This window comes from Antedon mediterranea, chromosome 1 (genome assembly GCF_964355755.1).
Source record: "Antedon mediterranea chromosome 1, ecAntMedi1.1, whole genome shotgun sequence".
NCBI lineage: Eukaryota > Metazoa > Echinodermata > Crinoidea > Comatulida > Antedonidae > Antedon > Antedon mediterranea.
This window is the reverse complement of record NC_092670.1, coordinates 35,199,961-35,222,688: the sequence shown is the minus strand read 5'-3', so window position 1 is coordinate 35,222,688 and position 22,728 is coordinate 35,199,961. Positions and strand designations below refer to the sequence as shown.

The 22,728-nt window shown below is 32.2% G+C and overlaps 1 protein-coding gene across 1 annotated transcript; it reads right to left on the bottom strand.

Moving 5' to 3' along the window:
• Positions 1–4: 4 nt before the first annotated feature.
• Positions 5–22,687, bottom strand: LOC140043474 (zinc finger MYND domain-containing protein 11-like). Its single transcript, XM_072088026.1, has 13 exons — positions 22,489–22,687; positions 19,059–19,351; positions 17,847–17,993; positions 17,089–17,172; positions 14,196–14,291; positions 9,625–9,768; positions 8,232–8,312; positions 7,175–7,293; positions 6,183–6,399; positions 5,559–5,618; positions 5,283–5,444; positions 4,516–4,698; positions 5–3,784 (listed from the first exon to the last, which is right to left on the bottom strand). Exons 2-13 carry the CDS (start codon positions 19,335–19,337, stop codon positions 3,662–3,664), a joined length of 1,695 nt encoding a protein of 564 aa, XP_071944127.1. The 5' UTR covers positions 19,338–19,351; positions 22,489–22,687; the 3' UTR covers positions 5–3,661.
• Positions 22,688–22,728: the final 41 nt, after the last annotated feature.

The following is a 22,728-nucleotide window of genomic DNA, read 5'->3' as shown; positions in this document are numbered from 1 at the left end:
TGTATACATTTGTAGCGTATGACAGTATAGACATTTTATAAAACAAGGTTAGAATAGAAGGGAATGTCTGTATCTAGTTTAATTATAATTATCTAACAGATGAGAAGGAGTAAATTTTAATAGCGGTAGTCATAAAAAAAAAGTTTCCAGTGCAATCCAATATTATTTTGCTTCCGATTAAAAACACATTATACATTCACCATGGACCCGTAAATCTTCTAATAGTAAACCAACACTCTAATAGTAACCACCCTTCTAATAGTTAACTCACATTATAAGTCAATCTATAATAACTCATGGGGGTTACTATTAGAGTCACAAAAACCGTATTTCGCAAAATAAGGAGATAATGCATGTTGATATCGGGAGTGAAGGAGGATTGAGTGTTTTTGAGTTTATAAAATAAAGTTAGTTCAACCAAATTTGTTTATTCCTACTGTTTTATTATTTTGCTATGAGTTGCTGACCAGAAAAGTTGGGGGTGGGTTACTATTTTCAGATGCCTAATTTAAGATTAGTAATAGTAACCCACTACTCTAATAGTAACCCACCCTAAAAAACAATCAAAGAACAATAACCTCGCGTTTCAATTAGAAGATTTATAGTAATTTATAGGTCCATGCACCCACTAAGACAAAAATGTAAAGCATTGACACAATGTCATCATAAACTTTGACCTATAACATTTACTCATGACATTTTGTTTTAACACTCTTATACACAATATTTACCTCTATATTACTGTACTTGCAATCTGTTGTAAAAATACTTATAAATACTTCTTTTAATAGTTCTCTGAAGTTACCTAAGAACTAGACATCATAAACAGAAACAGTAATATTTATCCAATAAAACAACTAAATTATAAGCTTAATATGATATTATGTCAAACTTAAAATTAAAGATGACTGAAATATTATATTATTAACCAACACAAATTAGACTATTTAATAGAAATTTAAAATGCAACGTTAATTAAATTAAATTTTAAAAACTGTGTATAATATATACAGGACCACTAAACCGTCAATTAATGCTCAGTTGTGCTTCTTTCCAGTTATAATGTCCAAAATTGCAAAATATTTTAATTTGAAAGAGGATTAAAAATAATCTTCTTAGATTTAGATAATCTAACTATTATTGTCTACTTCTGTAATTATGTGCGTTTTATTTTTGTTTTAAACAAATCAAACGAAAATATAAATAAAATATCTAGTTCTAAACTTACAGTATTTTAACTTATCAATATGCAAAAATAAACATTTATTTAAAAGCACAAACACAGATAGTAACGTCTATGACGAATGGTTTATGTTTGAAAAATTTAAAATGAAAAAAAAAAATATCTCAGTTCTAAACTTATAGTATGTCAACTTAAATTTTCAATATACAAACAAAAACTTAATATAAAATAGTAACTTCTACGACAATACCACAAAAATAAACAAAATGAATATACAGCAGTACAGTATATAAGGCTATCAGAAAAGGCAGTTTTAAATATTACGATTACAAAAGTTATAAGCTTATATATAATGCGATGATATCAAAATCTATTAAAATATTCCAAACCGCATGCACTTAAAAATTGATACATCAACATTTATATATATATATATTTTAATATTATTATTTTATATACATGGAATGTTTAAGCTGGTGTGGGCATTTTATATATATATATATATAACTGGAATTAAAACGTTTTATCTTCAAATATTAAACCCTTATCAAATTTTGCTTAATCCATTCTCTAATCCCAATGCATTTAAATCCTATTTAATCCAGAATAGAAAATTCTTTGTCTAGCAATTGATAAAATGTGAACATTAAAAAAAAAAGGAACAATTCTCTGTGTTTTAATAGAAAGCCTTAATAAATCCCTCTAGATCCCAAATTATGTTTAATCCTGGTTAATCTGCAATATTAATCCATTAGTTTAGGTATTGATAACATTTGGAACATTTAATCAAAATGGGTACAGATTGGTTATCATTTTTGTAGTATTTGATTGCAGAAAGACCCAATAAATCCTTCTTAATCCCAAATTATGTTTAATCCTGGTTAATCTGCAATATTAATCCATTTGTCTAGGTATTGATAAAATGTGGAACGTTTAATCCAAATGGGTACAAATTGGTTATCATTTTCATAGTATTTGATTGTACAAAGACCTAATAAATTCTTCCTCCTTTTTAATATCTTGTTTATAGTAATGGACATATTTCATAATTAGCATCAGGATTAGCATTGTAGTATTCATAATAAATCCGTCTAGATTAAATACTTATCCTAGTTAATCCGGTACAGAATTGCTAGTATACATAGGACAACAAAATATACTTGGGTCAATGGGTCAATTTGAGGTCAATGGGTCAATTTGGGTTCATTATATTTTTGTTCCAGGAAACAGCATCACGACCACACCTCTGTAATAATACTCATAAAACTACATTTTTATACAAAAAGGCCTATAATATTCTATACAGTAGAGAACCCCCATTAAGGCGGAAAACAAAGTGACCACTAATAAGGGGTGTCCCCAGGATAGGGGTTGACAGAAGTTTCAAAATACATTCTATACACTACAACAAGCGGAAAAATAAACCTTATTTGAGAACCACAATAAGTTGGTCCTGTGTTAACATAGGGATAAAATACATATATGTAACATCAAATGCACAGATATTATAGATATATAAATATACAAATATGTACAAGTTTAGCTTTTGGCTGAATCAACAATCGAGTATTATACCATTAATTCTATTTCATTTAGTACTATAAATCTTTTAAAATTTATAACCGAAAAGGTTAAAATATTTTTATTGTTTTTTTTAATAAATATGTACAGTTACAGTTATAAATTATAGTAAGTACTTATAATACATTTTTCAAAATTTGGAAACCGGTTTAGATTACGACATAAATGAATTCCTGTTTACAATAGTGGTCTGGTTTCTTTCATTTTTATCAATTTCAAACCAGAAGCAACTTTTAAAAAGTTCCTTTTTGTTATAGTCTAAGTGTCAATTACTAGTGTCAAGTACAGTGCCATTTCCAAGTGACATCTAACGTCTCAATTTTTTCCCTACAAAACTATTTGGAAGGGTGGGGTCGAGTTGATTTAACCCACATCAAATTCATGGAAAGACCCACTGACAAAGGCAAGGCCTGTTACTAACAAGCATAATAAAACTTCATTATATTAACATGTGATAGGCCTACAACCTTAGGGAAATACATAAAGTAGTGCCTCCCTGTAATAGGCTATAGCCTCACGGTCCTACTACCAATAATAATCTTGCTCGCCTATCACACAATGATTTAATTTTAAACCATTACAAAGATTATGTTTAAGTTGTATTTTTTCATAGAAAGTTATCTAACATTTCAAGAGTCATATTCCTCCCTTGATCGTCAACATATACACACACAAGCACGTCACACCAAGAAATCGAAAAGTAACTTAAAAACTTTGAAACAAAATGATATTTCTCAGGTGGTTAAAATTTAAACTACTTTTTAAAAAAGAATTAAATATTTAAAAAAAAAGAAATTCTGCTCTTACATAGTTGTTTTTGAGAAGTTAAAATAACAAAAGTGCAAAAATAATAACATTTAAAATAGTTTTTGAAATAGTTGTCATGCTTATGTTCTGCTAACGTTTACGTCGACAGAGTTTCTTGTGTTCTTTGTGCCAGTGTCCCTGTTGACAGTTGATACTACAGTAAGAAGTGTTCCAGCAACAATGATACATGGCCTCTTGTTCACAATTGATACACTGTAGCAAAAAAATAAAACAACATCAACATTGTGTAGAAAAAAGTGTGATGTGCTCAAATATGGTAGTGATATGCCATATATGGGCACATCAAATTTGTTTGTCACATAAAGTTTGATAGTGTAGACAGAGCTTTAAAGATTCTTGGGTGTTATGTTAAAACTAGGATGGGTAGAAGATGGGTGTTTCTATCCATCTTCACCTAGAACAATTACATTACAACTCTCATATACCCCTTTCACACCAAAAGCAAAACTCCGGAGACACTCCGGAGTTGACACCCCATTTTTTTGGTGTGAAAGGTAAAATCAAACAACTCTGGAGTTCAAAACAGCGGGATTGAACAGATGAATGTTCTCCGTTTTGGTGTGAAAGGTAACAACATCAAACTCCGGAGTTATACTTTAAATATTTGTACAAAATATATAGCAGGTCTAAAAAATAGTATCAATAAAACATTATATGACTTCCGAGACTTTTGAAAATAATTATTAAAAAAAAAATATTATCAATTAAAATGATTCTAATGATCTTCGCTATGTAAACAAACAAAATAGAGGGCGACATTTACAATTTTATTTTATAAACCCTGGTGTTGCTAGATTGGTGTGAAAGGGGTATCTCCAGAGTTTCTCAACGTTTTGAATGGTCATAAACCCCGGGGTGTCTCCGGAGTTTTGGTGTGAAACGGGTATTATACTATAATTCATTGTAGAATACAAATATCTTACCCATTGGCGTTTTTTAGTGTTAGAGATCTCCTCTCTGTGTTTTTCTATTGTCGATTTAGTCTCTTCTTCGGCCTCTTCTTTGTACCGCTCGAATTCCTCCGCCAGTTTTTCTATTTCCTTTTGCATCATCTCACGTTCTGCCGTGATTGCTTTTTTCTTTTCATCTTCCAATTTTTTCTTAACCTTAAGATATACACATAAAAAGTCAGGTTTATCTATTATATTGAACAATAAAAAATGAGCATAAACATATAATATCTATATAGTAATGTTACATGGCCAGCTGTGTTGTGTGGTATTGAACACTCATGACAGCATAAAAGCAGCATACAAAATAAGTGAATGGGTGAATGTAAATGGGCGAATAACCTGCGACTTGCAGCCTAACTGGGCTGAATTGCGCACATGTGTGGACGACACATACTAAAACTTTCTACTAACCTAAGGGTCCCTTCATGTCGAATACTGCCACCAAATGGTGTCCGTTCGTCTGTCCACAACGACAGGGCTGAATGGACCAGTACACTGGGGTAACCCCCTATTCTTCAGAAAGATATATTAGGTTCTTTAAAGTGCACACGAGCTAAATGTGTACACTGGACCTCCAGTTTTCGGTCCTTATCTTAGAAGACTTGTTCTACCACCTGAATATTGGTTGAGGAGTGACTTGAACCTGTGCCAATTGTATGGCTATGGTTTGCGGCAGAGTGGTCTTAACCACTCGGCTACTCAACTCGACTAAAATGTAGGAAAGGAGATGATGATACCTTATCAACAGCTGTTGTCACTGCCTTCTCTCTGTTAGTCTGAGCTTCCAGCTCTAGGCGTGCTTTGAAGTCGGAAAAGATGGTGCTGTATTTTTCATGACAATCACATCCTCCATCTTTGTTGATAACCGGGGTTAGCTCTTCAACCACAACATTTCGACACTAGAATAATAAATATATGGATCATTTCTTTAACGGATTCGTGCCAAAGTGCCATCAATTCAATCGCAAGGGCATTTTTGTTAATAACAATTTTTTGTAATTGACTTGTTTTACCTTTTTCAGAGCTGGTGGCTCATCTTCAGATACTGCCTGGCTTGTGGAAACAGACTGGTCCTAGGATGAAAATAGAATTAAAATACAATATTTCAATGAATAAAGTGAAATTATAAACAATACAGTACACAGTGTATATATCATGTATACAGCTTTAAGTTCATTGTATTTATATGCAATGTTATGTATTAACAAACTAGTTTAATATTATGTCATTGTGTATTATCATGAATGTCATATTGTGGAAATTGAAATTGAAATATGACACACTGTTATATCTGCTATGGAATAATGGTTCCCCCCCCCCCCCCCTATCATTAAAAAAATACATATACTGTATACAGAACTCTTCCAATACAGGACAACTTTGGGTTAGTATAATATGTCTGGTTTTCCAGAAAACTGTGTTTTGAGTGGTGTTGCAGTCTTTTTGTCTTGGGAGAGCTTTTGTGGTTTTTTCAGTACTGAGAATCGACTGTATTTTGTTTGTATTAACTATCCCATAGATTCCAATTAATGCCATATAATGAGATTTAAAATATGGAAATCTATGCTACTGTAGTATTGATCATGATAATATATTGCACACCTGCAGTGAGTCTATTGATAATTGTACAAACTCACCTGGTCAGCATTTGGAATGTTATTGGAGTTTGAAATGGATGGTAAAATGTCATTGTCACAAGATTCCCGAGGTCGTTTCCGTGGTTTCTTCAGTCCACAATTCTTCATGTACAGTTCCATCTCCTTTTTGGCATTTTTCCAAGATGAGGTCATTTTAACGTTGATAGTTTTTATGTCTACACTTATGGGTTTAATGTTAATTTCAGATATCCAGGCACTAAAAGAAACAAGTACAGTTGAGAATGACAATAGGGTCATTTTCTGATCACACAAAATGATGCTAAAACTTCTGAAATTATCTATACAAACGGTATAAGTCATTGTAAAGCTCTGTCTAAACTAGCTTAACAAAAAAATGTGAAGTTCCCAAATATGGAAGTGATTTGCTAAAATATGGTAGTGATATGACATCATCATGTCCATGTACATTTTTTTGTCACATAAAGTTTGATAGTGTAGACAAAGCTTTATAAAGGCATTTCAATGGTTTATTATAACAAAAAGTTTACAAATAAATTAAATTCAGATATCTGAATGTTTGGATTGGCAATAGGATATTTTCTCCAGAGAAAAAACAGTTATGCTAAACTGACTGCACAGCCTGCTCTACACTCATAAATAATACTCCATACTAAATAATTATTATGAAGGCTTTTGTGTACAGTTAGATTGGCAATGGGTTTTTTCAGATCACCCAAAAAATGTCTACAAATATCTACTACAAACCATATCAACCTTTAAAGATGTTTTGTCCCCCAAAAACATGAAAAATAAATTTTATATAAATCAGAATTTGAATACGTCATTTTTTGTAGTTTTAATAAAGTCACTTTCGTAGAAAAAAAATAATGTTTTTACTTTTTATAAAATGACAAAATTAATGGTAAAATTCAACTAAAAACCCATTTGACCATTGTTTGCTATACTATACTTTTTTTTCTAAAAACATTGTCTTTGTATCATTTAAATATAAAGATTAATCAAAACTATACCGTTGATGGCGACTACCAAAGAATCGGACATCAACTTGTCCAGCCTGCTTCCTTAGTACTTTAGCTGGCCAGTAGCCAAATCCCTTAAGCTGAGCCCATACAGCATCGTGAACTGGACTCTATTGATAGAAACAAAAGTTAATAAAACATGCCAATAAGAGTTTTATTGTAACATTCAACTCTCCCAATTACCAGACACCCTTGGGCTGGTCTATGTCTGGTTTTTCAGAAAATATGAATGTATTTTTAATGGTACAAAAGTATTTGGAACTTTGTGAACCTCAGGGAAATTCTTGCTTTGTGAAATTTGTTTTGTTTGCACATGCTAGTTAGTAGGCTCTACTTTTGCAGTACATTTTGAATTCATTTATTCTTTATTTATGTATTGAATGCCAACACACCTGAGATAATTAGAGGCATTTTGGACAAAGGGGGTTGAGCTGACAGGTGGTGGGGAGGATTTGGGCTACTGAAAAAATGTTGTTTTAAGCTGCTTTCACATCGCACCAGAGGAGGCATAGTATAGTTCACACAAAAATTGTACGATTTTAATCCGTACATGATTTGGACTCCAAATTCGGAGCAATGGATCAAGAAGCCATTTTTTTCCTGAAATAGTACAATTTTGTTTCTTTTGACCAATCAACAGTGAGCATGAATGACCTTGTTTGACACATGATAATCAATATGAAAACACGCTCAACATTCACAATATTTTCTGGTGTTGGACTGATTCCGAACTAGGTCTCTAGTAGTAGGCCTATATGGAATTTGCCTGTTGGCTAGTTAAGATAGGCCAATGTAGAATAACCCATGCAATCTAACAGGATGCTGAGCGCTGCGACACGATCAGTTCCACCCCCCTAAACAGACACCATGCCGTGGAGAACATGTACATAGTACAGAACAATTGGTATTTGTCGCAGCCAGACATAAGATCAAGGGACTATTATGAGTTCCTATCTTGGCAAGGTGAGCTTAGTGTCCTTTGGTGGATTGCCTTGAACAACCTACAGCATGGATGATAGTAATTGACACTAATAAATTCTATACTTACACATGGACGGCAAAACCACATGTTATCTTTCCTTGAATTGGACGATTCATAGCAGTCTTTACAAATGCGTACCTCATCAAGCTAAATAAATCAGGAGTTTCATAAACAAATAAAATAAATGCAATTTATAAAAATGACACATAAAGCTTGGTTGCCACAAGAACGCAACGCAACGCAGCGACGTATCGATGCAAAGTGCTGTATTGCATAATCACAAGTGCGAACTGACGGCGCAACAGTGCTGCAAACATCGTTATGGGAAATCAAATCAGTTTGATTTCACGCAACAAACGCAAGGCAAATAAACACTGGAAAACATAGTACAGCAGGCTAACGTTGATGCACAACAAGCAGGTTTTATTTCATGCAGACACAATTATTGGAAGGGCATTTTCTTACATTGCGTCGGTTATGTTACGTCTCTAGTGGGAACCACGCTTAAGCGCAAAATCTTCTAATTTAACATGCATTTGTAAAATCAACCTTTTCTGGTAAACTAAATATTGTGGGCCATGTTTAAATTATTGTATTGGGAATCTTTTATAACAGGATTTCTTCTTTTATTTATTTTTATTTTCTAACAGCTCATAACTCGCCAAATACAGAAACTATTCTATAATTTATAATGCTTATAAAACAAATCCCATTTGAGGCTTAGGGAGTGGAGTTGTATCAGGATTGAACTCTGGACCTTGGGATTAGAAGGCGATCATGTTAACCACCAAGCTACAGCTCCACTACTATTGAACTACATTTGAACCACATTTGAACCAAGCACCCTGGGATTGGAAAGCAAGCATGTCAACCACAGATATTAAATATAAATTCTAATTTTAAAATATAAATACAATTAAGAGACTGAATTTATTTTCCAAAATATAAAACTAAATAGATGAAATGAAAACTTAAATAAAATCATTTACTAAACAAAACGGTTAGTGGTCTATCTATTTCTGCTACACCAATTTTTGACTGTAACAAATTTTACTGTATTGAACAGTGCATAGATTAATACAAGTTTAACAATATAGTTATAATGCAATGGCAAATATTCTTTAAAGCTCTGTCTACACTATCAAACTAGTTTGACCAAAAAAGTGCCCAAATATGGTGGTGAAATGCCCAAATATGGTAGTGATATGACATCATCATGTCCATATATGGGCACATCACATTAATTAATCCAGTACAATTCTACAGAGTTCAGATTTGTCACTATCAACACCATGATATACCACACATACGTGAAGAACTATCTCCAAATATGGTAGTGATATGCCAAAATATGGTAGTGATATTCCCAAATATGGTATTGATATGACATCATTATGGTCATATATGGGCACATCACATTAATTAATTAGTGTGGACAGAGCTTTATTACATTACTTACATCATATTTACAGTCTTCCAGTACAATTCTACATAGTTCAGCTTTGTCACTATCAACGCCATGATATACTGCAGCCACGTGAAGAACTATCTCAGCATCGCCTTGAAATTCTTCCAATGTTTGGTACTCTTCATTCTCTATTTTCTGCGATTACAAATAAAATGAATTACTTAATATTACACTACTAATTATATCATAATATTAAATAATTAAATATTAAATTAATATTGCTAATTACCAGTAAGTAGGTCACCAACTTAAATATCTAAATCCATATACAGTAGTACATTCAGAAAGCACAAAAAAATATTGATTGTGATGAATTGGAACCTGGAATAACAACCGAGGCATACTAAGCTGTATTACATACAAATAAGGATCATCAACACAATCACATTGTGAAAAATGCCTATTTTAAGGAATAAATCATGTTAAAAATGTTGATTTTACTTTCATTTGTCAATAGTTTTTGTGACTCTAATAGTAACCCCATGGGGTAATTTTAGATTAGTGGGTTATTATTATTATTATAGATTGACTTAAAGGTGGTTTACAATTAGAAGGGGGGTTACTATACTACAGTATTAGAGTGTGTGTTACTATTAGAAGATTTATGGTTCACTTTTCTAAAGATTTTCATCAATATCATCATCATCATTGTTATCATCCATATCTTCTGCTGTGCAGCAACTCGTCGTCATGCGTTGGTGACATTAGGGAGGTTTCGCAACCTTACGAATACGATAACGGATAAGTCACACATTTGTGAAACTTTTGAGCTGATCCCTATTTCATATTCGTAAAGCGTATTCGTGTTGACAAATCCCTTACAAAAAGGTTCTATAGAATTCTATATTCTATAGAAGTACAAAGTTTCTATAGAAACATATTTCAATTTCTATAGAATTTATTTAGTGTCTATAGAATTAGAATATTTCTTTTTTTCTATAGAACCTATAATTTTATAGAATTTCTATAGAATTTATTTATGAATTTATATATGTGATTAATACATTGTTTCACCATTATTGAAAGATCATGGAATGAAGTGGATTGATAATTACATTTTTATTGTGCCAATAAACAATAATACCGTTTACATTTTTTCATCCCTTACAAAAAATTATATGATAAGCAATTTTGCATGTAAAAGAATAGGATTTTTCTTTACCAGTTTATTGTTGAAAATCAAATTAAAACTTTAAAACAATATAACACTTTTCTGTAGAAACTTGATGAAATCTCTATAGAATTTTGATAGAGATTGTATTCATTCATTCTATAGAAAATCTATAAACGAATTCTATAGATAGAATATTGGATATAAATTCTATAAAATTATATTTATTTGATTCTATAAAACAAATTTGTAAGGGATATTAACATGAACCAATTATCATTGTGTACTTGAAGTATATCAACTTTTGCTTACTGTATATCATCAATTATTATAATTTTTATTGTTTAATGGGGGTTACATTTTGATTTTACCAATAGAAATACAATAATACCTTTACAATTTTGCATGTAAAGGAATATGATTTTTCTTTATAGACTGTTGAAAATCTAATTAACTTGGACAAAATATAGAAAAACAATACAACGCTTTTCTATATAAACTCTATGAAATCTCTATAGAATTTTAATAGATTTTATAGAATCATTCTATAGAAATTCTATAGAATAGTTGATATAAATTCTATAAACATATTTTTATTTAATTCTATAGAAGACATTTGTAATATTAACATGAATTAATTATCAATACTGTGTATTTGAATTATATCAACTTTTGCTTACTGTATATCATCAATTATTATCATTTTTCATTGTTTAAGGATATATTTTTGATTGTTCTAAGATAAAAATGTTAATAAAATACAAACATAAATAATAAAAAAATAGTATCACTGTAAATAAATTACAAACCACGATTAACTTTCATAATAATACAGTATTAACAAGAACATAAATAATAAAATAATAATAAATAATATAAAAGATTATAAATTTAATAATATCCTCAATAATGGCCTAATAAAATTTCTTTAAACAATAAGATATTAATAATGTTGATAATAATAATAATAAATAAATATACTTATATAGGCCTATAACGCCATCAAAAGTTAAGTGTTGTACTTTTTCACTATTGTATAATTCATTTCCTTTTCTTTTTCTTTAAACTTATGAACGCACCGTCATAAAACGTGTGCCGCTGTTCTAAAAGCGTCTGTTCAATAAAGTTATTTATAAACACTATTCCAAGCCATAAATGGATTGGTCCATGCATGCAGTGCCTCCTGGGATAGCTTGGTGCAACTGCAAGAAGAAAATCGGCGGGAGGATTTGAATTGTGTAGCCGAGCAAGCTAGCCTCTAATTTTATTTGAATCATGTACAGTCTTAGCCAAAGGTTGGTTAATTAGTATTTTATTATTAACCTAGCTTACACATACCATATATGAGTTACATAATATAAGAATATATGCTTTTTGGCCTAATAGTAGTAGGCCTATGACAGGCCTACTACTATTAGGTAGTATGAGAATGGCATCCATGAGAATCAGGCCAACAAGCCAGCCAAAGTAAGGCCTACTACTACTAGGCCTACATATGGTGACTTGGGATTGGTTAGAGAAGCTAGGCCTAGGTAATTAAGAATTTAATTCGTTTTGTGAAAAGAAAAGACCTACTTCATATTTGCCTAAATAAAAAAAAAATTTCCAGCCTATATCATGATATAAACAATTCTGTCCTTTCTTATTCTATTGTTTTATAGATCTCGCCATCGTTACTATTATATTATTATACCAGATTATACTGCTGTAAAGCTGATTTTTTGCTGCGACAGTCATTGGCCAACAAAGTAAAATAGATGAACAAAACACATAAGGAGCCACAGCAGGAAGAATATACTGAATAGTTTCTATGTTTTGTATATTTTGTTGCACCTTGTTAATTCATTACTCCAATTCATAACTGACCAGTAAAGTGTATGCTGATGTGTAATTATTAGTTTTATATTTTTAATTCTAATTAGTTATTTCATTTACCCAAAACCTTGATCTTTTTAAAGTGATATATTCCCTATTTCCCACAAGGTACAACCAAAACAATCCAGAATATATATAAAAGACATCGAACCAACTACTAGTTATTCAACTGCAAAAACAATATTTAATAGTGTATAATAGTATATTTTTATGTGTATATATATATATGTGTATCCTAAATATTTTATTGATGTTTCAATAAATTGCAGTACGCACTGAAACAGATGAAAAATTGACTTTAGATTTTATTACAGTACTCTTTTCGCCTATGCCTAACAAACGATTTGCTATCGCATGAAAGAAGGTCTAATACTAATAGCGGACTTGTATTTATTTCAAGCTGAAGATCTCAACCACCCATAGAAAATAAACATTGTTTGGCTACTCATTTTCTATAGAAAGTTGTTGGGTTTCTATAGAAAATGTTATAGAATGTGTATACAGCTCTATATAATTTCTATAGAGTTTCTATGGAGATTTATATAATTTCTATAAAGTTTCTATAGACCTATTATAGTTTTTACAGAGTTTCTATAGAATTTCTTTATAGAGTCTCCATAGAATTTCCGAAGAGTTTCTATAGATTATAATTTTTACAGAGTTTCTATAGAATCTCTATAGAGTCTCAATAGAATTTATATAGAGTTTCCAAAGAATTTTTATAGAGTTTCCATAGAAATTTTATAGAGTTTCCATAGAATTTTTATAGAGTTTTCATAGAATTTTTATAGAGTTTCCATAGAGTTTTCATAGAATTTTCATAGAGTTTCTATAGAAATATCTATAGAAATTTCATAGAGTTTCCATAGAATTTCTATAGATTGTTTCTATAAAAAACTTTATAGAAAATCTATAGAAAATTCTATAGATCTTCTATAAAATTTTTTTTTATAGAATTCTATAGAAAATTTTTGTAAGGGATATCACCAGTCATATTCGTAACTACAAAACGAGTATAGTTTTTGAGCTAATTTGCACATTTTGTATTTGAATCAGGAATGATTCATGATTATAATATAATTATACTTTTATTGAAAGTAATTTACTAAAGTAATTTACTAAAGTACCAGGTCAATTTTGATAAATAGCAGTTTCTAAAGTCCTCACTCGTTTTGATGTTACGCTAGGCCTAGGCAGCCAAGCACCAAGCAACACGTACCCGCGCTTCGCTCAAATTTACTGCAGTCATATTTTGGACGGGGCCCTCAATATTTTGTTGCCATGCGAAACAGATTTTTACTGGCTTACAAATACGTGTGCGCGACGTATTGGTTTTCGTTATCGTATTCGTAAGACTGCGAAAACTCCCTACTAATGCAGCTGACCTTAATAATTTCGTTACACTGTAGTATGTTCCACATGTTTATATGTTCCACATGTTTGTATGTGTGTGCAAAAAACAATAAATCTCTCAGGAGATTACAACTTTTGCTTGAATAGGTTGTTCTGTATGAACCTAGAAGAATACACTAAATGACAAATAAACAAAGAACAATAGATAAAATCAATATACTACCTGCATCATTATATTGAAGTCCATATGTTTATAAACCAAATTATAATAATTTGGCATATCATCTAAATTCAATTTTCTCTGCAGTTCCCTTGCAGCCTATAAATAATTCAAAGGAATAAGTAAATGAACAAATAAAACATGTGTTATTTTGTACTACTCTATCTAAAACATAATTGAAAAATATATAATTAAACATTAAATTATAACAATACAGATATAGGATTATTAGGATTAATAATTATTAGGACTATCAAACAAAAGTGTGATATTCCCAAATATGGTGATGATATGCCCAAATATGGTAGTGAAATGACATCATCATGTCAATATTTGGGCACATCACATTTCTTTGTCATCTAAAGTTTGATAGTGTAGACAGAGCTTTATAAAGTAATATTACATTTATTATATTGCATAATTATTAATAAATATTACATTTAGTGACACAAAGCACAATTTTATTTATACTGTCCAATCAGGTCAAAAGGTCAAACTATACAGTATCTGCTTTTGAAAAATATTTTGCAAAATGATAATTCATTTTTCAAATAAACAACAGAATTAAAGTTGGATCAACTGCTAATAATAACAATTTTTTTAACAAAATTTCAATTAAATTTGCCTGGGGTAATTTAAAAAAGGAGATGGATTACATAAGCTTACAATAAATACATAATTATTACAACTTCAAATATAAAATACAGAATCATTAACAGTCCAGTAGAATCCCTGTTAAGGGGACACTTTGAGGACCCAAACAAGTATCCCTTTAATATTGGGGGTATTTCCTAGGGGTTGGCCGTATTGTTGAAACATAAGTATATTGCGCGCCTTATTTTTTATTTGTTTCATTGTAGCAAAATGTCTTGTTAATATAGGGGTGCTACTACTGTCAGTGCATACAACATTCTACTATAAGAATTTAATATCTGTATCACTCTAATTTAATACCAAAAACATATCAACACAAATATATAGTAAACAAAATTTATAAAATATTTCTTTCACTTGCACTGATGATGAAGGGCTACAGGGGCGGATCTAGGATTTTGATAAAGAGGGGGCCGATATGGGAAAAATAATCGTCTAGTGGGGTCCGGGGGCATGCTCAGCCGGAATTTTTTTTTTCTAGACGCCCGGAGATAGCATCTGAGGCGTTTTGGCCAGTCGATTGTTTAAAATTGAAAAAGTTACGGGTTTTGATGCTTCAACCCCGGCGGGCTAGGACATGTTTTTGCTGATATCTTCATTACACTAAAGACAAACATTAAATTAAATTGTTTTTATATTAAAATTTAGTTTTAATTACACTTGTTATTTTGAAATATCAGTCTTTAAAAGAGTACAAAAAACATCGTCGCGTTGTAAAAAATCAAGAATTGTCAGCGCGTACGTATTTTTTCACAAACAATGATGATGTAATTTATGAACTATTTGATTGGTCAATATATATACCGCCATGGTTCAACTTTAAAAAAAATTTGAAGATTTTAACAATTTTTAATGTTGATTTGTACCCCCTTTTCCTGTAAAATCGTTGATAAAATCGTATGTAAATGGGTGCATAATATATATATATATTACAAAAGGGGGGGGGGGGCTAGGGCCGCTGGGCTAGCTCTGCTAACTGTTCTGGCTGTTTTACTTTATCGTTTTGATTTAACTTTTTGCTTATTTTATGTTGTATCTCCATTGACATCCAGCCACTGATACCCACAGATTTAAAATATTTCTTTCATAAATACTGTAATTAATGAACAAAGAAAATATATGTAGATTAAATTGGTTATTTAACCCCAGTTAAATATTCAAATAATTATGAAATATTACTGATGTAATATTATTCATGAAATTTAAAGTTAGGAATAAAAGACAAACAATAGCAAATTATTTTACTAACTGTGGTGAATTGTGCTAGTCTCAGGAAATGAAATTCTCTTGATGGATCACATGGAAGTCTCCATTAAAAAATTCAAAATTCAACTCCCAGGCTTTCGGGAATTTCAATCTTCCAATATTTTTGTATTTTTCAGGACGGAGGGGATCTATGGAATCGTGTTGTTTGTTTGCGCCTTAATAACTGATATTCAACTAAAAGCCAACTGTGTACCAAATTTAAGTTCACATGACAATTTCAATTTGATTGAATTGTAGTAGATTGACCTAGAGTCAATAACACAACTAAAAATTCAGAAGTGCAAGTGAGTGCTGTGGCCTATAATGCCTACTGTAACATATTTGTTATTTTTTATTTTATTTATAGTAACTGGGTAACCAATACAGTCAAAGACTGGTCTCCCAGAGGGCCCAGTTATGATCAGTGGCTGTATGTGTATTAGTACACCGGGGTAATCCTTACTCGTCTTAAAAGATGTACTAGGTTCTTTAAAGTGCACATGAGCTAGATTTGTACACTGGACCTACGGTTTATAGTCCTTATCCGAGAAGACTTGTTTTACCACCAGAACCATGGAGCGAGTGAGCCTCAAACTGTAGCTGATGTTATGGCTACACAATTACGCTTCCACTGTATTAACCTGCTTGGCCACTAACTCGCATAATAACTAATAATAAATAGTTTTGATGATGCAGGGCAAACTAAAGACCTCCCCAGTATCATGCAGTGTACAATCATTGCCTGCAATAATTGACTTCACCCGCTGAGAACAAAAGCCGTAAACTTAGCCTAGATTGTCTTTTAGGCCAATGTTTTGCAGACAAACAATGAGCTTTTGGATCTGACAAGCTATCAGGTTCCTACGCAGAAAACAAAGGGACCGGCTTGAGGGTCCAAGTTTGATCTTAAACATTCCTCACCTTCTCAGATTATGTATTTTTGTAATTTTTTTTTATGGCAAATGTAAAGAAATGAAATATTTAACTTAATTACTACCTTTTCTTTCATCCTTGCCAATACATGTGATATAATTTCTCTAATTTCCGTTGTAGTCAATCCCAGCTTACATTTTGTTCCTCCCTGCAAAAATCAAGAGAAAGATTGTTTTTCAAAATATATACTATTCTTTGCACAAACCCAAAATCTATCTAATCCTAAACAGCATGACCAAAATCTGCACCTTTGATACATATATTTTAATCTGTCCTCCTTTATTCATTAGGCTATGTTAGAGCAGCAATTGATTGTTGTGACCAATTTCTCAATCAGGTCGCATAGGTCATGAACTCGCTAATTGATCGTGGCTGGTAGTTAGTATTATCCAAATAGTGATCATAAAAACTAAGAATATTTAAATAATCATGGTAATAACAATAGTTAGTATAATCATGGAGATCTCCATGGAATAATGAATCAAATAAACAAATAAATCATTTACTGTACAGCTACACTGATTTTTAATAACACACTTATACATTAAATATTACATGCTGATAAATCAAATTAGAAAAAAAAAATGTTAGCGAACGAATCAAGCTATAAAAAACTGAGTAAAATAATTGGTAAAATTTAGAGAGCAACAGAGGATGTCCTATATACCACACGGCTACTATCATATCGATTGACACATTGGAGCGTCGTGAAACAGACCATTGAAGTTTGACTTTATTTGCCGAAGACGGAGCAGGTGCGAACGACGCTTTATACTCAATACAGTTAGTTTGAAATTATCAATATTATTACTGTAAACTTACTTGACACACCAAACAAGTCCATTCTTGCTTGCCCTGATCTTCCTCGGCTATACACTCAATGTGACATACCCTATGACAACTGGTGCAGCACACCACTTCCCCGGCCTTGTGGCACTCAATACAATACCAGTCGTGCTCAGCATCACTCTAGAATTCAAATAAAACACAACTGGTGGTTAAAATATGAAAAATTGAAACTGGGTGGAATAAAGGCCTTATTTTTGGTTTTTGGAAGTGGCTATTATCAGCATGGTCAACCATGCATGTAATTTATTATTTTTTATCAGTATGGTCAACATTGACAACAAGGCAGAATGGTAGAAAACAGCTACCACATTATTGACTATAAGCACAGTCAACTGTGACGATATAAGAGACTCATTTACATGCATGGTCAACTGTGCCTATAGACTAGTTACATGCACAGTTCATTGTACCGATAGCTTCCTTCATTTTATGCATACCAAGTAAAAATGAAAACAAAATATTTTAACAGGGAAAAATTTCATTAAAAAATTTTTTTGGGCAATATTGCTAATCAAACTGATTTTTAAGTCGAGAAACATAGTTTTGTATTGTATTTTTTGCTACACAATTTTAGAAATGTATAGCAATAAGGTTGTTTTGTATAGCTTTTTGCTATGCTACACTGGCGAAAATGTTCCCTGTTTGATGAGGTTGATCCATCCAGAAAATGCTGATCATTAGGGATCCTCAGAGGTTCACAAGACAAACATAATGTATATATTTTAAAGAGGAGCTGCGGGTTTGAAATTTCTATTTTATAAACTATAAACCTTTGCATCCACATTGTTTTGTTCATTATTGAGGCATAATGAGGATAACCATAAGCGAACTCATTAACTATTCTTCTTAAAGGTGGCAATCCTGTTCACAAAACAAACATATACACAAGATGCTCTACATAAATTAAGTCTTTGGGAGTGGAGTTGTAAATTTGAAAAAAACCTGACATGTGACGGGACTTGAACCCAGGACCTTTGGAGTGGTAGCCAAGCATCATAATCACCAAGCCACAACTCCAAAAATAATAGATCTGTAGTTTCAATCATGCAATCATCTTTTTACACTTTTGGATATTAGCATTAAAACTAAGATCTTGGCAACTATGCATCCTTAACATGTTGGCACCCAGCCAGCTTAAAGTAAGCTCTTTGTATCTGCATCATCTCAGAGTGAAAAGTAGCCTACCTCGTCATTCTGTTCATTGACACACCAGAATCCATCCTGTTCCACACCAATACGTGACCCCTTCTTTGACCTTGAGATGTCCTTCACAACGAGTTCGTCGCTTACAGCCAGTTCTAGCTCTTGTTGAACATCTTTAAAGGCATAATCATACCTACGTTTTAGGTATCGTGCAATGCGATCTAAATTGGCTACTTGTTTCTGCTGCCGGACGCTTGTGATGGCTTCCCATAGGACTTGAACGGCCTTTGGATCAGCTTGACGGAAACAATCAGTCTTCATAGTGTTTGAAGAAACTAAGCGAAAACAAGCAATTTTAATTAAACCATTGAGGTATTATTTCTATCTTATCTCTCTCTTTTTTTCAGTATTTTTATTCCAAAAATACATGATTTTTTTAAAATATTTTTTCAAAATATCAATTACCCCAAAGGTCATCAGTTCAGAAAATTGTCTAATATTATTTTAACAATAGGTTATTCTATCAATGAAGCCTCTTACTAACATTAACTGACCTTTGACCTGTTAAAGATGTATTGTCACATGACAAATGAAGATTAATAAAAAAAAAAAAAGACTTTGATTGAATAGGCCATTTTGCAGTTTTAATAAAGTCAATCACTTCCGTAGAAAAAAACCTGAAAAAATAACGGTTTTTACTTATAAAACAACAAAATAAACAGTTATATTCACCCAAAAACCCATCTGACTATTTTTTTCTTTAAATTATTGTACATTTATTTAAAGTAAATTATGTGACATTAAAATGCCATATTCAACAACAAAATTTTAATAAAATACATCTTTAATAATTAGTATCTTGTATGCTACTCATATTTAGATATTTTGCCCTTTTATTTAACAATCTCAAAAGTAGCTGCTAATTTATTATGCAACTTCAAAGCATTCTGTAGTAAAATTAAGCTTTTTAGAAAGTAATGTTACTGTATGCGGTAATAAATAAACATTAGCTGGATCCTGGTTAATTTTACAACTTTATCCAGGGTGGACTGACCTGGATTTCAAGTAGTGTACATATTAAAACCGCAGTACTTAACTTTTAGCCAACAATAGGGACTTTACGAACCAGGATGAGAATCCACCGGACGGTGCTCATGAATAATTTATGCATGATCTTTAACAAAGTAGGCGAAGCTTAGCTTGAAGTTATGTCTTCTTAACTTTTTGAGGACGATAAAGTTGGAATTTTCCCGTTTAGGGAGAATTACTAGAAATAAGGCAGTTCAAATTAAACTTAAAAGTGGACAAAATAACAAATTTGTATTAGGTTAAAATGGGTGTTAAAAGCAATACATTTTACACGGCATTTGAATGCGAGGCCCCTGTATCACCAGAGCCAGGAGATTCAGGTAAACGCTCCCGCGAGACAGGGGAGAGATAGAGATACTGCTATTCTAGGTAGGCCATACACCCTTAAATAAAAACACCCATACATCTAGTAAATAGCTTAACTACTGCCATTTAGTATCTAGGGACAGTAGGTCCCCTAGGCTAGCCCTAATAATATAGGCTAGTAGTAGCTATGGTAGTAGTAGGTTGTACGTCTCTCGCTGGATGGTCGTTGTCGTCTTCATGCAAGAGTGTGTAACTAATAAAACTGTTAGGTCGACTGTTTATGTTTATGCTCTAGCAAACACAGGATCCGTCATCCTCCCTTAACCATCCTGTTTCGTCCCTAATAAATTCTAGGACAAAGTCTAAAACAAAAGAAAGAAATGCTGCCTTTTGCACAAACAAATGCATAATTATTTTATGATTTTGACGGGAAATGTATTCAAATTAATTGGTTTATTTAAAGAATTAAAATAGAGTTCATAATACATGTAAATAATACGTTCCTTTGTTGGACAAAATGAGTACGAGTGAAAAGCAAAAATCTTAACGTAAACAAACAATTGACCAACACAATATAGTTTAACTTTCTAAAATAAATTAATCTCTTCCACTCAAATTTTGACAGTTATCGACTATAAACCAATGATGTATCTGGTCTGGTAAAAACAGTGAGAAATAGAAAAAATCAGGCTCAACACAACAGGACAAAGAGTATAATATAATTAAAAAGGGATTAGGCCAAGTTGAGCCGCCGCCAGAAAAACGTTATTTTCTATGGAACGCCAAATGCTAACTTTCGCCGGTGCTCGTTCAATTTATGTTAGGGATAACGATGTACATTCAAACGTTTATATATCATGGTTTTTAGTATATATATTATTAAATATTATAATTAAAGAAATAATTATGAAAATCTGGCTTGTAGATTCCAAAATACAGTGATGTTTTTAGCCAAAAATGATGTAAACATGTTGCCCCTCATTCAGTCGGCAGTTGTTTGTATGAACTAGGCTAGGCCTACTCCATTTTTCGGTAAAATAATTACATAAAATCACGTTTTTTAGTAAAATATTTTGTGTATTAACATTTTAAAATTCAATAAAATATGATATTAAAAGATTAGTAAATAAAAAACAATATGTATTTATAATTTAACCTCATTGGAAAAAATGTTAATACTCTATTAGTATTAATTAGTCCTGAGAGACAACGTGACTTTACGTGTAGTGGTAGGCCTCCTGCACGCGAGAAAAATTATGAGTGCACTGAATTCTTTCCTCGAAAGATTAAAAACAATTAAATTATTAAATATTAGTTATTAATTACTACTTTCCTTTGCTTGCTGTGTTAATTGTAATAGGCCTATGTAATTATATATTATTTATTTTCATGACACAATAAACCAAGACCATGAACTTGATTAGGACAACATCCTAATCACTACGCGAAATGTCGTAAAAGACGCATGCACTGGGCGTTTCATAGAAATCACCGGCGGCTCAACTTGTCGGCGGCCCAACCGGTCATATCCCATTAAAAAGCATAGATGGGATGACCAGTTGGATATAATTATAAGAAGACAATCATAATTCATAGTCACACGATGACATACTCCTACTAGCCTAGGCCTATTCCTAATCGTCTGTTTTCTTCTATAGTAGCCTACTGAACTGAGTGCGAGTACTGAATAGTAGACCTAAGGGCAAGCAAGGCTAGAGGAGGCCGGCGCTAGGCCTAGGCCTAGTTCCGTTTCGCACCTGTCTTTTTTGTAGGCCGCTAGGATCAACCTCTAGTAGGCCTACATAGCTAGGCCCAGGTCTATTCTATCTATTACTACAGAAACAACAAACTCTGTGCTTGCAGACAATAGTAAAAGACAGGCTACAGTACTTCTACGACCTAGCTAGTCCTAGGCTAGGTCCAGGCTAGGCTGCCCTGGAAATGACACTTCCACCTCGTCGCTCTCCCCACAATTTACAATTTCCGTAACAATTATCACCTTTTTTATGTGACATAAGGCGTGGTTAAATTTTTTAAATAATACAATGTGATTATTGAATAATTATTTTATAATTACCTTAGTCAAGAAATTATTAATTCAGACCCGAAATCGTGAGATAACTTGATGTTTAGATGCAAACTTTTTTCCCCAGGCTAGGCTAGGCACAATACCACGACCACTACAGCATACGAACTGGTTCGGTTGGCTGCTGCAAGCTGCTGAGCACTAAACAAACCCTAGAGCTGCTGCTGGTGGCGCTGCAGTTCTTCTTTCCAACTCGCGGGCGGGCGAGCTCATTTTTACTTGGGGGATGTG